Below are 14,707 nucleotides of genomic sequence, written 5' to 3'. Positions count from 1 at the left end.
CCCATATCAGTCTTCTTCCTAGGGGCAGCTTTCTGATGGCTTTCATGATCTCAGAGTATCTGTCTCATATCTGTTGGCTACTCCTTTCTTGAGACTGATGTGGCACCTAAGTCAGGATGGAAAAGAACACAAAGGCTGTAGGTGAACCCTGCACAATATGCACAGCAGCTCTTGTACCACCCTAAAAATTTTGTTTCTTGCCTCCAACGTTTGGATATGAAATGGTTTCTGTGCACCCAGGCTATCTTTTCCCAAACCCTCATGCATGGTTCAGTTTGTCCCAAGAGTCTTGGAGGCAGTGGCCCCCTCTATGTAGAAAACTGAAAGCAGTCCTAAAGGATGACTTCAGGCAAAAGCTGACACCTTTGACATGACAACCCCTATCCAAGACCTCTTCCTCTATGGGACATACCAGGTACTTAGAAAGAGCCGATCTCAGAAACTACATGCACAGCAAGTGCCTTCTGCTGGCCTGCCATGGACACTGGCAGATGTGAGCCTAAAGGCACAGATCCCAGCCAGGAGTCAAGGGTGACCTGTCAGCTACTTCAGAAAGAGCTCACCTCACAGGCCATTTAACAGCCATTTGCTTCCTGCTGGACTTAGTGCTTCTGATGCACCACTGAGTTTATAACACCACACCTACAAAACACCCCCTTTTTTGGCCAGGACCTGCCCAGGTAGAAATGATCTGGTTGTGATCCTCCAAGCTCATTGCACACCTGCTGGGCTCCCATCCTCTCTGACACTCAGGAGCCAGTTCTGTGTCCGTCCTGGGAGGTGCTAGGGTAGGAGGGACCTTGCAGGCAATGTTCCAGCCCCATGCCTGTTGGCAGTCTCCCAGCTCTTTGTGTACAGTGGAGATCACACTCAAGTCCAGAAGTCTGAAGCTGGCCTAGGAGACACTCAGGGGAAGCATCCTCGCAGCCCCAGCCCCAGCTGGTGGTGCTGCTCTGCAGAGTGAGGGGGCTGTGGTGCCTGGGGCATGGGGCACTCTGCAGGGCCATGCTGGGCAGGCTGGGAGGCAGACCCAGCTCATGAGGTCACTGCCATTGCACCAGGGCTGCAAGGAATCACTCGTCTGGCTCCTTTGGTGGGGCTTTTTTTTGCTGTGGGGCTGCAGAGCTCTCCTCTGCCTGCTCACAGCAGACTGAGCTCTTGAGCTCTGCTCAGTCCACCTTGGAGGAGATCCCCCCTTAGGAGGGAAGTGCTGCAGTGGAGGCCAGCTGTGCCACTGCCGTGCCCACTGCCTGTCCCTGCCTGCAGTCCCAGCACAGCCCCACAGCACCACAGCACCAAGTGAGAGGAGCAGCCGGGCCTGACCCCACCAGCAGGGCTCAGCAGGACAGGGCGGCAGTGGCAAGAGAGCAGCTCTGCATGCCCCAAGCGCTGGTGCTCCCTGGCCGTGCTGCTGGGATGGGACTCTTTTCCTCTGCACCCCTGCACACGGGCACTGCCCCTGCACAGCCAGGCCTGGTCTCAGAGGACAGATGTCAGACAAAATGGCAGTTGAATTTTAACTCCATTAAGGTTAAATTCACAGAGAGAATGGCTTCACATGCACAGAGTCTATGAGCTATATTCAACAGGTACATCCATATCATTTTAATGGGTGCTCATTAGCTGAATTAATGTAATAAGAATATGCACAAACACGACCACAAAAAAAAAAAAAAAAAAAAAAAAAAAAACAGGTATACTGGCTCTTCCTCCAATTATTGACATTGCAAGTCATGTGCAGAAGCAGATCAAAAATTTCTTGCTTCCAAGACACATCTAGTCATTAATTTCCACAAGGCATGTTTGAGCTCCTGACTCATGCTACAGATGAGGACCTGGTCTGCTGGAGGCACCACTGAGTACAGAACTGCCACCACCACATCCAGGGATGGGGAGGAGATGGAGGAGGGCTTCAGGCAGGCAACCATGATAAGCCTGAGAAAGACGGACACCACGGCCAGGTGAGGGAGGCACGTGGAAAAGGCTTTGTGCCGGCCCTGCTATAGAGATGACAGGACTATCACCTAGATCCTCAAGGTCTAATCCAAATACAATAAGTGGCAGCTGGGCTCTTGGCCCCGAGCCCCTCCTGGTTGCTGAGGCTGCTGCCCCAACTCCTTAACCTGATCTTAACATTAACCTGATCATCTAACCCCCAAAGCCCTCCACCATGAACACAGCACATCTCAGCTTCAACCCCACTCCTATCCCTAACTTCAGGTGTTTGTCCCCTTGGGGCAGGGCAGGGACTGTGAGGCCCTGCAGCAGTCCCATGGCATTGGAAGAGGCATGTGAGGTGACAGGTATGTGATCAGATCAGAGGCCACAAGGAGGAGCTGGCTGGGAATGCTGGGATGCGGTCAGGTGTGCCTCAGGATCTGCTGGGCCTATAGGAGACACGTGGCTGTGAAGGAGGCTGGGAGGTCACTTCTGTCTGTGGATCTGATGGACCTGCAGCAGGAAATGGAACAGATAGGAACCATAAAGGCCAGAAGCATGCACATGGCATTGAAGATGATGGTGAGGCACCTTCTGTTCTAGTCAGGTGAGAGACCACAGGAAGGCTGATGGCATGGGAGTCATGCTTGAGGTATAGTTTGTGAGACCATAGAATCAGAGAATGGCTCCTGTTGGAAGCGACCTTAAAGGTCATCTAGTTCCAACCCCCACCCATTAGCAGGGATGCCCCCCATGAGGTCAGGTTGCCCATGGCATCATCTAACCTACCCTTGATCAGCTCCAGGGATGGGGCATTCACAGCTTCTCTGGGCAACCTGTTCCAGTGCCTCACCTCCCTCTGAGTGAAGAGTTTCCTCCTAACCTCTAATCGAAATCTCCCCTCTTTTAGCTTAAAAACATTCACCCTTGTCCTATCATTATCTAATTGAACAAAGAGTCACTCTCCATCTTTTTATAGGCTCCCTTGAAGTATTGAAAGGCCACAAAGAGGTCACCCCGGAGCCTTCTTTTCTCCAGGCTGAACAGCCTCAGCTCTCTTAGCCTTTCTTCACAGGAGACGTGCTCCAGCCCCTTGATCATCTTTGTGGCCCTCCTCTGGACCCGTTCTAACAGATGCACATCCTTCTTGTGCTGGGGGCCCCAGACCTGGATGCAGGACTCCAAATGGGGATTCACAAGGGCAGAGCAGAGGAGGAGAATCACCTGCCTCCACCTGCTGGCCACTCCTCTGCTGATGCAGCCCAGGATGTCGTTGGCCTTCTGGGCTACAAGCGTAGAAATATCAATGTCGATCTCACTGTCTATGTCATATTAAACAGTACAAGTCCCAGGACAGACCCCTGAGGTACAAGACTCATCACCAGCCTCCACTTGGACATAGAGCCATTGAGCACCACTCTCTGGGTGTGACCTTCAAGCTAACTCCTTATCCACTGAATGGTGCACCTAAGAAATGCATATCTCTCTAATTTGGAGATCAGGATGTCATGTGGGACAGTGTCAATGGTCTTACAAAAGTCCAAGTAGATGACATTGGTTTGTCTTCTGTTGTTGTCTGATGTGGTCACTCTATTGTAGAAAGCCAGCACATTGGTCAGGCATGATTTACTCTTTGGTGAAGCCATGCTGGCTGTCTGAGATCACCTCTTTGTCTTGCAGGGGCCTTGACATCGATTCCAGGAGGATCGTTTCCATGATCTTTTGAGGCACAGAGGTGAGGCTCACCATTTGGTAGTTCCATGGGTTCTCATTTCTACCCTTTTTAAAAATGGGAGTGATATTTCCTTTTTCCAGTCAGCAGGGACTTCATCTGACTGCCAGGACTCTTCAAATATGATGGAAAGAGGCTTGACGACTACATCAGCCAGCTCCCTCAGGACCCTGGGATGCATGTCACCAAGCCCCATAGACTTGCATGTGCTCAGTTTCTTCAGGTGGACTCAGAGCTCCTCTTTACTTAGAGCAGGAGGGACTTTGCCCCCCAGCCTCCATCTATAGGTTCAGGGAAGTGAAAGACTTGGGAAGCCTGACTGGCAGAGAAGACTGAGGCAAAGATGTTGTTGAGTCCCTCAGGCTTCTGCATGCCTGTCATTATCAGTTCAGCTTTCTCATCCATCAGAAGGGGGTACACTGTCCTTGGCCTTTCTTTTCTGAGCAAAGTACCTATAGGACCTCTTCTTTTTATTACTTGCATCCCTTGAGAAGATCAGTTCCATGCATGCCTTGGCTTTCCTTATCCCATCCCTGCACATCCAAAACTGAAACATGTGAGAGGGCCTGGGAAAAGTAACCCTGGATCCACAGAAGCCACTTGGGAAACAAAACTTGTAGGTAGGAAGCATGGTTTTGTGGAGGTGTAGAGCTGATGGGCACATTGCACAGGATGCACCTAAAGACCTTTGTGCCCTTTTCCCTCCTGACTACAACGCCACTTCCTTCTCAGGAATGGAGGAGGCAACAGAGGTGAGACAGATACACTGAGATGGTAAATGCCATCAGAAAGCTGATCCCAGTAAGATATGGGGAGGTCAGGAGCAGCCTGAAAAAGAGACGTGAGATTTTGGGGTGGTATGAGGAGCATGACCAGCAGAAATTAATGATTTCATAGAGGTAAGCGAATTCATGCTATGCCAATCCTGCAGTAACACTGACTTAAAAAAGTAATGTATGTCCCTTACCTTACTGGAAACAGTGATTTTAATCCCTAAACCTCAATGCTACTACAACACTCTGAAAGGAATCAATTTTCTCTCTTGATAACCATAATCCCTTCACTTAACACTAACATTAAAATGCTCTATTTAACCCTAAACACCTTGGCAGATGTAAAACACCTGTAAACCACAGAGCTTGTCCATACTTCAACCACAGACGTGACAGCACAAGTAGAACACCAAACACTCCCCCTAAAACTTTGCTTAATCTCTAACCCAGAAAGTGAAAAAGAGATACCGAGGGGGATAGAGAAAATTCAGCTCTGCCTCAGGATCTACTGCCCCAGAAGGAGCAATGTGACTGTGGCAGGGACTGTGAGGTCACTTCTGTCTCTGCACTTGATAGGGCAGCAGCAGGAACGTGTCACGCAAAGGGACTGTGAGGTCACTTGTGCCTGGAGGTGGCAGGTCAGCCTTGGCTTCTCCCTGGGAGCTGCACTTTTGGGCCGACATCTGGCAGTGGCCCTGCTAGGCCAGCAGAAGGCACCTGCTTGGCATGCTGACTGGGGGATCCCCTCTGCCTCCAGAGCCAGGAGGACCCAGGCAGAAAGAAGGCCCCCATATGGGTTGACCTGTCCCTTCTGCTTGAGTCCATGAGTGGGCATCAGCAGGCACAAGGCTTGGCTGTGTCTCCACAAGAAGCTTCAAGGCCAGCAGCAGGCCCCTGGCTTGAAAGAAGCTGCTGAGGTGACTTGAGTCTGCTTGGCTGACTGGATGCAAGAAGGCTGACGGGTTGGGATGCCTACTTCAGGAGTGGTTTCCACGTTGATGGATCTTCCTTTGGTAGTAGGAAAGAGCAGGATAGAAAAAAATGCCACAAACTGTGCAATGGAAGGTTGGCACTGGCCATGAAGAGGAAGAAATAACCAGGGGAACAACTGGTCTTGCTGCTAGTAACAGAGGCAAAGAAGGCATTAAGTGTCTCAGCCTTTACCTCATCCCTTGTCACTGGGTTTTCCCCCCAAATTCCAATAAAGCATTATGATTCTCCCTAATCCTCCTTCATTTAAACTATTTATATCATTTTTATCTTATTTTATTTTATTTTATTTTATTTTATTTTATTTTATTTTATTTTATTTTATTTTATTATTTTATATTTTTTAATTTTCTTTGACAGTAATAGATGGATTGAGCTCCAGCTGGGCAATTTTGACCTGCACAGCCCCATAACACTCATGACACAGCTCAAGACAAACTGACAGCATGCATGAGAAGAAAGTGCAGCAAATGTAGAACCTGGCAGCCTTCCATCCCCTACCCGTGAGTGACTCTGCTGCAATGCCATTTAGTCAGTTACTCCTGAATTATCCACATTTCCCTGCAACTCTTGCTGCTGCTGCTGTCTAGTCAGATATAGCACAATTACCCATAGGTTGAACTGTCTGCCTGCTGACATTAACAGCTGATAGAATGGAGCATCACTGTGGGTGAACCTTGAGAATCTGCAGGAATTTGACTTCAGAAAACTGTTGACTTTAACATGGAGAAGAGCCCAGTCCTGTACCAGAGGAAGAGAAACCCCACACATCAGGGCAGACTGGGACACTGCTGAGTGAGTAGTGGCCAGGAGGAGAGGGCCTGGGCACCACGAGGGATGACATAGAGCAGTAGTGCATGTTCACCAGGAACCAGGCCAGCTTCCTACAGAGCTGCCTTCTGAGGAGCATGGCCACCAAGAAGATCTGAGTTATCAGACTCAGCTCAGATCTGCTGTGACACCACAGAGATAAGGGTCTACAGCCAAAAAGGAAAGATGTGGAGCTCTTGGAGTCCCTAGGAAAGCCATGTATAGACAGGGTAGAGGGCTGTGGCAAGGCTGAAAGTCCCAACAGGACCAGGTCTTTGTGTTCATATCTATGACTGTTGTCTCTGCCACTGACGCCCATGAGGAGACAGCTGATCGTTGAAGCACCAGGGCCTCATTGCCTCCTCACCCCCACCCATGAACCAGGCAGGGGTCGTACCATTCTCCTACACTTGGAAATGCACATCCCCATCTCCTACTGCCCCACAAAGAGCCCTGAGCAAGGTGTGACTGCTAAGGATCTCCCTTCCCAGGGGACAAGGGTCAAGGCCTGGTCCTTGTGCTTGGTGACACACATCCAGTTTTCCTACACATCAGTGTCACCTTCACATTGCCTTTGTCTCCTTGTCCTCAATGCCGCCAGTGTTCTGCTCTTACAAGCTCCACGGGAGGCTGTGTGAGTGCTGGCCCTCAGGGGGACACTGCAGGAAACTTGCCTCTGACTTGGACTTCTGGAGAGATGTCTTCAATTGTCTCTGAGTGTCTGAGGTTCATGGGCTCATCAGCAAAGCCCCCAGAGGGGTGATTGCAGTGCCTTGGGCTGGTGCTGTGCTGCTGAGCTGGGCCAGGCTCATGGGATAGAGAGAGCTCGTGGCAAGAGGGCCGTGGTGCAGAGAGACAGCTGTGCCCAGGAGCAGCTCCTCTGCACAGCGCAGCAGGGCTGGGGGCACTGCCTGCAGAGACAGAGTGCTTAAAGGCAGGCAGAAGTGGCAGGATGCACAGAACTCACTGGGGGAGAACACTTCCCAGCCCTGAACCCGGTAAGTCTCTTGCTGGAGGGCAATGCAGCTTTTGGTCCTGGAGGAAGGAGAAGCCAGGGGTGCAGGAAGGGCTTCTCATGGCTGTGGTGCAGAGCAGGGTCCCTGCACTCAGCCAGACTGGGAGCCCAGGGGCTTGGGCAGACGAAGGGCAGTGCAGGGGCTGCCTGCAAAGTGAAGGCACTTTCTGCACTCTCTACCTGCCTCTTCTTGCTCTGATTGTGGGGCAGGCTCTATGTTAATGGGGTAGTTGGATTTGCACTGGTGACTGAGCTTCCTATTGCATTGAACTGAGACACAAACAGGTTAGTGATGAACGTGAGAATATCCCTTCTTTTCTGTCTGCTTACAGACTGCACCAGGGCTTTTCTGAGCTGTTCTTTAGGACCTGCAGACAAGGGGATGTGCTTTTTCAACACAGCCTCTGTGTTCATCCATCCCCCAGCTGAGTGCTGCAAGCAGCCAGCAGCTGAGCACCAGGGGATGGACAGAGCAGCCCTCCCGGATGTGCCCTCTGGTTAAGGAGTGTCTCCACAGCAACAACATTAACCATTTCACTGGATTAGAGGTGTCCCACTAGGGGCGGATGGGCAGAAGTGGCTGCTGTGTACAGGACATTCAGCAAGCACAAAGCAGGGCTCCAGACAAGGAGATAGACAAAGGGCCTCTTGGAAACAGGTAATGTAAGGCTTTTACTGGGAATTTTGGTCAGAGACTTTACTCATAACAGTCTATACATGTATAATTTCTTTCATTTCATAGGTTCTATGTCGGAGGTCAGCAAATGCCCAACAGCAGCTCAGTGAGTGAGTTCCTCCTGCTGGCATTCGCAGACACACGTGAGCTGCAGCTCCTGCACTTCGCGCTCTTCCTGGGCATCTACCTGGCTGCCCTCCTGGGCAACGGCCTCATCCTCAGCGCCGTAGCCTGCCACCACCACCTCCACACACCCATGTACTTCTTCCTGCTCAACCTCGCCCTCCTGGACCTGGGCTGCATCTCCACCACTCTGCCCAAAGCCATGGCCAATGCCCTCTGGGACACCAGGGCCATCTCTTATCAAGGCTGTGCTGCCCAACTCTTTCTCTTTGCTTTCTTGGTTGTAGCTGAGTATTGTCTCCTCACTGTCATGGCGTATGACCGCTATGTTGCCATCTGCAAGCCCCTGCACTACGGGAGCCTCGTGGGCAGCAGAGCTTGTGCCCAGATGGCAGCAGCTGCCTGGGGCAGTGGCTTTCTCACTGCTGTTCTACACACGGCCACTACATTTTCAGTGCCCCTCTGCCGCGGCAATGCTGTGGACCAGTTCTTCTGTGAAATCCCCCACATCCTCAAGCTCTCCTGCTCAGATGCCTACCACAGGGAAGTTGGGGCACTTGTGTTTAGTTTTTCTTTAACATTTGGTTGTTTTGTTTTCATTGTGGTATCCTATGTGCAGATCTTCAGGATAGTGCTGAGGATGCCCTCTGAGCAGGGTCGGCACAAGGCCTTCTCCACGTGCCTCCCTCACCTGGCCGTGGTCTCCCTCTTTGTCAGCACTGGCATGTTTGCCTACCTGAAGCCCCCCTCAATTTCCTCTCCATCCTTGGACATCGTCATAGCAGTTCTATATGCGGTGGTGCCTCCAGTATTGAATCCTCTCATCTACAGTATGAGAAATCAGGACCTCAAGGAAGCCTTGTGGAAATTGATGTTTAGATGTGTTGCAGGAGAATAAGTGCTCAGTCTGCTTCTGCAGATGAGTCCTAATGTTACTTGTAATAGGAACGGCCTATAGTCTATTTCTTTTTGTTTGTGTGCTTGTCTGCAATTTTGTTACTCGATTTCCTTAGTTATAGTTTGGTTAACGTTACCCACTAAAATGATATTATTCATCCCAATTCCACTTTGGTATGTATTTTTCAAGTCTAGCTCAGCGACTATACAAAAAGAGCCCGTCTCTCTGTGAACTTAAGGAAGGAGCCTGCACTGCCATCTTATTCTCATATCCTTCCTCTGAGACCTGGTCTGGCTCTGCAGGGGCAGTGCCCGTGTGCAGGGGTGCAGAGGAAAAGAGTCCCATCCCAGCAGCACGGCCAGGGAGCACCAGCGCTTGGGGCATGCAGAGCTGCTCTCTTGCCACTGCCGCCCTGTCCTGCTGAGCCCTGCTGGTGGGGTCAGGCCCGGCTGCTCCTCTCATTTGGTGCCAGTGGTGCTGTGGGGCTGTGCTGGGACTGCAGGCAGGGACAGGCAGTGGGCACGGCAGTGGCACAGCTGGCCTCCACTGCAGCACTTCCCTCCTAAGGGGGGATCTCCTCCGGGCACTGCCTGAAGGCTGAGACCTTCCTGCAAAGCTGCTGTGAAGATCAAGCCCCAGAAAAAGGCTCCAATGGGGCACGATGCTTTCCTTCTTTCCACGGGTTCTCGGTGTGTTGAGAGCAGAAACTCAGCATGGATTTTTATGGATTTGGGGCTGATTCAGATATTCCCTGTTAGTTGTTAGTGCCCCTGATTTTATCAGTGTTCCCAGTTCCCAAGCACTGGGGCTCTACAGCACACGATGGGGCTGATGGCTGACAGCACCTCACAGGACTGCAAGTAATTGGCTCCTGTGTGTCAGAGAGGCTGGGAGTCTAGCAGCAGTGCCATGGGCTTGAAGGATCACAACCTGCTCACATGTACCTGGGCAGGTCCTGGGCCATAAAAGGGGAGTTTTGTAGGTGTGGTATTATGAGCTCAGAGGTGCATCAGAAATTCCTTACCCAGTCCTTAGTGAATGTCTGTAAAGCAGATTGTGAGCTGAGCTCTTTCTGAAGTAGCTGACAGGTCATCCCTCGACTACCAGCTGGCAGTACCCAGGAGTCCCCAGACTGGAACAGGTCTTGAACAAGGGGTGTCATGTCAGAGGCGTCAGCTTTTCCTTAAAAAACAGGGCTTCCTTCAGTTTTCCATGCAGGGGTGGCCACTGCCTACAAGATGCCCAGGGATAGCTGCAGCCTGCATGAAGGCCTATGAACAGTTATCCAGGAGCCGTAGCAGCCATTCTAGATCCAAAGCTGGTGGGTAGATAACAAACTTTTGGGGTGTTGCAGAGCTGCTAGGCATGATATGCAGGGTGCTCCTACAGACCTTTGTGCCCTTTGTCTTCCTGACTACAATGCCACTTCTCTCTCAGACGTGGAGTAGCCATCAGAGGTAAGAGATACTCTGAGATCATGAAAGCCATCAGAAAGCTGCCCCTAAGAAGTTGACTGACATGGGGAGGTCAGGAGAAGCTTGTACAGGAGAGGTGTATGGTTTTGGGGGAAGGAAGAAGGGCTTGGCCAACACAAACTAACAATTTTTTAAGAAGTCCGAGGGTTGATGCTGCTACAACACTGACTCTGAAAACATTCCTGCCAGGCTCTTACCTTGTTTCTAACCCCTCTTACTCCTCACCATAACTGTAATATACTACCTTTAAACTCAGAACTTCCCTTGAAGCCAAAGATCAAACCCATAAGCCTTTACCATTAACTTCTTGCTCACCCTAATCCCTGTCTTTATCACTTAGCTAAAAGTGCTTTAATTAAACCTTGCCCGCAGGCCAGCCCTAAAAATAACCCTATCCCACAGAGCTTGACCATATGCTAAATTCTGACCTGACACCATAAGCAGATCACCAAACCCTACTTCTAACCCCTATCCAGGAAGAAGGCCTGGACATGCATTTCTCTGTCCCTACTGCAATGGGAACGGAAAGTAGGAGGCACACAACTTGGTCATGTCTATCCGAGGAGTTTGAAGCCAGCGGTAAGCCCATGGCTTGAGCAATGATGGTGAGGCAACTGTGTCTGGTCAGCTGATAAACCACAGGAAGGATGTTGGGTTGGAAGTCCTGTTTGAGGTGTGGTTTCTGAGATGGCTGAGCTTTGGTCATTAGTATGAAACAGCAGGAGAAAAATCAGCTGTCACAAAGTACAACTTGGAAAGTGGACTCTGGGTTAGAGAAGGAAGAAATATCCCTCAAAGGGGTCAGAGGTCACTCAGATGAAATCTTAGTAGTCTTAACCGATCTATAACCATGGCCTCAAATTAACTTCTCTAGTAATTCCATTGGGAGACTTTCACAGTAATGACCCTCAGTGAGGCCAATTTAATGCTCCAAGAAACTTTGCTGTTTGCTTCTGACTTTAGCTGCTGGAGAGATTTCTTCTGTCTCCTTGCAGTACCTGAGGTACCTGAGCACCAAATACACCATGGGGATATTAAAATGCTGAAAGCCCTAGCAACCCATGTCTGTTCTGACCATTTCCTCAAGAGTTGCACAGCTAGTTAGAAAACTATGAGAAATGTAGTTAAAGAGGAAGACATCAAGAAGGATAAAGAAAGATTTTTTTGTATTCACTGTTATTTTTCAATGGTCTTGAAATCAGGCAAATAGTGATAGCAGTATTCCCCAACTGATGTGGATCCAGGTTTTTTCCTAATAAGGTGTGGGAAGGTAGGAAAAGCAGTCTCTCGAGGCCGGACACTGCATGGACAACCTCATTCCTCACCTCTTGGCTCTTGCACTTCTCCCACTGTTCAGCTGAGGATTTTATTGCTTTTCCTTACACCAGATTGTGGTGGTTTTACTCAGGTGGGCAGCCGAGCTCCACCACAACCGCTCTCTCACTCCCCCTCTCCTCAAAGAGGAAGGGGGAGAAAATACAACACAGAGAACTCGAGGTTTGAGATGAGAAAGGTTTAATTAAAGGGAAAGGGAATGGGGAGGAAAAAAGAAACAAAAGAAACAATCAGTCCGCGCGGAAGCACAGAGTGAGGGATAGAAAGAATTATTCTCTACTTCCCATCAACGAGCGGTGTTCGGCCACGTCCTGGGAAGCAGGGCCTCAAAACGCGTAGTGGTTGTTCAGGAGGAACAGCCCCCTCCCCCCCCCCATGAGAGCCCCCCTTTTTATTGCTGAATGTGACATCAGGTGTTATGCAACCTTTGGTTGGTTTAGGTCAGCTGCCCCGGCAATGTCCCCTCCCCATAACTTGCCCACCCACAGCCTGCTGGCTCTTGGGGGCTCAGAAGGAGTCCTGATGCTGTGCCAGCACTATGCAGCAATAGACACAACACTGGAGTGATATCAGTGCTGTTCCAGCTACGAGTGCAGAGCACAGCACTGTGTGGGCTGCTGCAGGGAAAAGGTGACTCCAGCTCAGACAGACCCAACACACCCACTGAGCACCTTGTCCCTGCAGATCTCCTGACATCTCCTGGCAGCTCCAGATTCCTCTCCAGGCTGGCATTGGCCATTTGCCCAACAGCAGAGGGCAGTGTTGTCTATTTGGGCATGTGCTGCCACAAAGGGAGTTCTTGGCCTAGCCCTTGGTTCCTCAGGGACCACCCTGGGGCTTTCAACCTCTGTCTATCACTCCATGACAAAACCCAGAAAACAGAATAGCAGAGAACAACCCCTTAGCTCTATTTCTGATAGCATTTGGAAGAGGTGTCCAGTGTTCTGGGTTTGCCGTGAGCAAGACCCTCTTGTTACTGTGGTGCTAGCAGGGAGGCCAGCTGTGATCCAGGGCTGCACAGTGCCTGCTGCTGCCTGCAGCCACAGGGATGCCACTGCAAAGACAACAGGACTGTCACCAAGGCATATGAGACCTCAGGACTAGCACAGCTAGAAGAGCACAAGAGAACAATGAGGAACCAAAAAGAAAGCAGCAGTGACAAGGCCATGTCCTGCTGCTGGCCATGGCCATGGCTCCAGGGAAGCAGCAGCCCCAACCCAAAGGCAGCAGAGAGGCAGAGCCCAGCGGGCAGTGAGGGGCAGCCCCGAGGGCCACCGGGGCTGCTTCTGCATGTGTCAGCTGGGCTCTTGGCCCTGAGCCCCTCCTGTGTGCTGGGGCTGCTCCCCCAGCTCCAGAGGAGATGCAAAGAGATGGCAGCTGAGACGAGTTATTTTCTCATGGCATCTTTATTATTTATATGTATACAAGAAGCCTGCTAATAAGGTTCGTGAGATTATTGGTCAAAGAAAATAAAATTAACAGTTTGGATGTTAAGAGAAAGATGATAAAAGAAAAAAAAAAAAAGAATTAAATTACAGAAAATAAGAGAAAACAAAGTAGACGTAAGATAAAACATAAGATTTTCCTAAGAGTTTCCAAAATAAATTTAAAATTTAAAGACACATTACTGATTCTGAAGAAACATATATTCAAAAAAATTCCATACTGCATTCTTAAGTACCTTGTTCCTCATGCTGTAGAGGACAGGGTTCACTGCTGGAGGCAACACTGAGTACAAAAATGACACCACCAGATTTAGAGCTGGGGAGGAGAGGGAGGGAGGTTTAAAGTAGGCAAAAATGATGGTGCTGAGAAACAGGGAGACAACAGCCAGGTGAGGGAGGCACATGGAAAAGGCTTTGTGCCGGCCCTGAGAAGAGGGCATCCTCAGCACTGCCCTGAAGATCTGCATGTAGGAGAAAACAATGAAAACAAAACAACCAAAGGCTAAAGAAACGGTAAAGATAAGTGCCCCAACTTCCCTGAGGTAGGCATCTGAGCAGGAGAGCTTGAGGATGTGGGGGATTTCACAGAAGAACTGGTCCACAGCATTGCCATGGCAGAGGGGCAGGGAAAATGTGTTGGCCGTGTGCAGGACAGCATTGAGAAAGCCACTGCCCCAGGCAGCTGCTGCCATCTGGGCACAAGCTCTGCTGCCCACGAGGCTCCCATAGTGCAGGGGCTTGCAGATGGCAACGTAGCGGTCGTAGGCCATGACCGTGAGAAGGGAATACTCTGCTGTGATAAAGAAGACAAAGAGAAAGACCTGTGCAGCACATCCTTGATAGGAGATGGCCCTGGTGTCCCAGAGGGCATTGGCCATGGCTTTGGGCAGAGTGGTGGAGATGAATCCCAGGTCGAGGAGGGCGAGGTTGAGGAGGAAGAAGTACATGGGGGTGTGGAGGTGGTGTTGGCAGGCTACGGCGCTGAGGATGAGGCCGTTGCCCAGGAGGGCAGCCAGGTAGATGCCCAGGAAGAGCGCGAAGTGCAGGAGCTGCAGCTCACGCGTGTCTGCGAATGCCAGCAGGAGGAACTCGCTCACAGAGCTGATGTTGGGCATTTTCTGACATTGAACACTGTTGTCTGTAGAGAAGGAGAAGTCAGAAAAAGTTTAGAAGACAATTCTCTGAGGAAAACCTACTGCAAGCCTTAGACCACTCTCATCTGAAGCCTCTCTCTTGCAAAAAGAGCTTTCTGTAGCTCTATTGCTTGAGTCCCAGGTGATGTTGGGTGAGACTGGCATTGCAAGCATGGGTTACTGGGGACTTTAGAGGTGTCCTTCCTTCTGTGAAGCAGTCAGAAAGCAGGAACAAGGGGGAAACTCAAGTTCAGTCCACTTATGAGATCCATGAACTTTGCAGGGTTGTTGCAAAAAACACCTCCAACCACACTGTAGAGCGAGTCAGATTTTATTATGCTTAGTAGAACAATCACACTCTTGT

At 50.4% G+C, this 14,707-nt stretch overlaps 3 protein-coding genes across 3 annotated transcripts in view; 1 reads left to right on the top strand and 2 right to left on the bottom strand.

The window, feature by feature from the left end:
• Positions 1-1,748: 1,748 nt before the first annotated feature.
• The window catches only part of LOC311427854 (olfactory receptor 14C36-like), a gene marked incomplete at both ends in the record, with an annotated part of 273,414 nt that continues 260,455 nt past the window's right edge, over positions 1,749-14,707 (bottom strand). Inside the window, one exon of the mRNA XM_084539445.1 lies at positions 1,749-1,811. Coding sequence (XP_084395571.1) covers positions 1,749-1,811 — 63 coding nt within the window. The remainder of the gene's footprint in view (positions 1,812-14,707) is intronic.
• Positions 7,825-8,955, top strand: LOC311427949 (olfactory receptor 14C36-like; the record flags this gene model as incomplete). Its single annotated transcript, XM_084539526.1, has 2 exons — positions 7,825-7,916; positions 8,001-8,955. The coding sequence occupies 2 exons, from the start codon at positions 7,825-7,827 to the stop codon at positions 8,953-8,955; spliced, it is 1,047 nt and encodes a 348-aa protein (XP_084395652.1).
• On the bottom strand, positions 13,390-14,325 carry LOC311427948 (olfactory receptor 14C36-like; the record flags this gene model as incomplete). Its single annotated transcript, XM_084539525.1, has 1 exon — positions 13,390-14,325. One exon carries the CDS (start codon positions 14,323-14,325, stop codon positions 13,390-13,392), a length of 936 nt encoding a protein of 311 aa, XP_084395651.1.

The sequence above is a fragment of the Aythya ferina genome (assembly GCF_964211825.1).
Source record: "Aythya ferina genome assembly, contig: HAP1_SCAFFOLD_29, whole genome shotgun sequence".
Lineage (NCBI taxonomy): Eukaryota > Metazoa > Chordata > Aves > Anseriformes > Anatidae > Aythya > Aythya ferina.
Note: the sequence above shows the minus strand (reverse complement) of the source record. Positions and strands in the feature narration are given on the sequence as shown.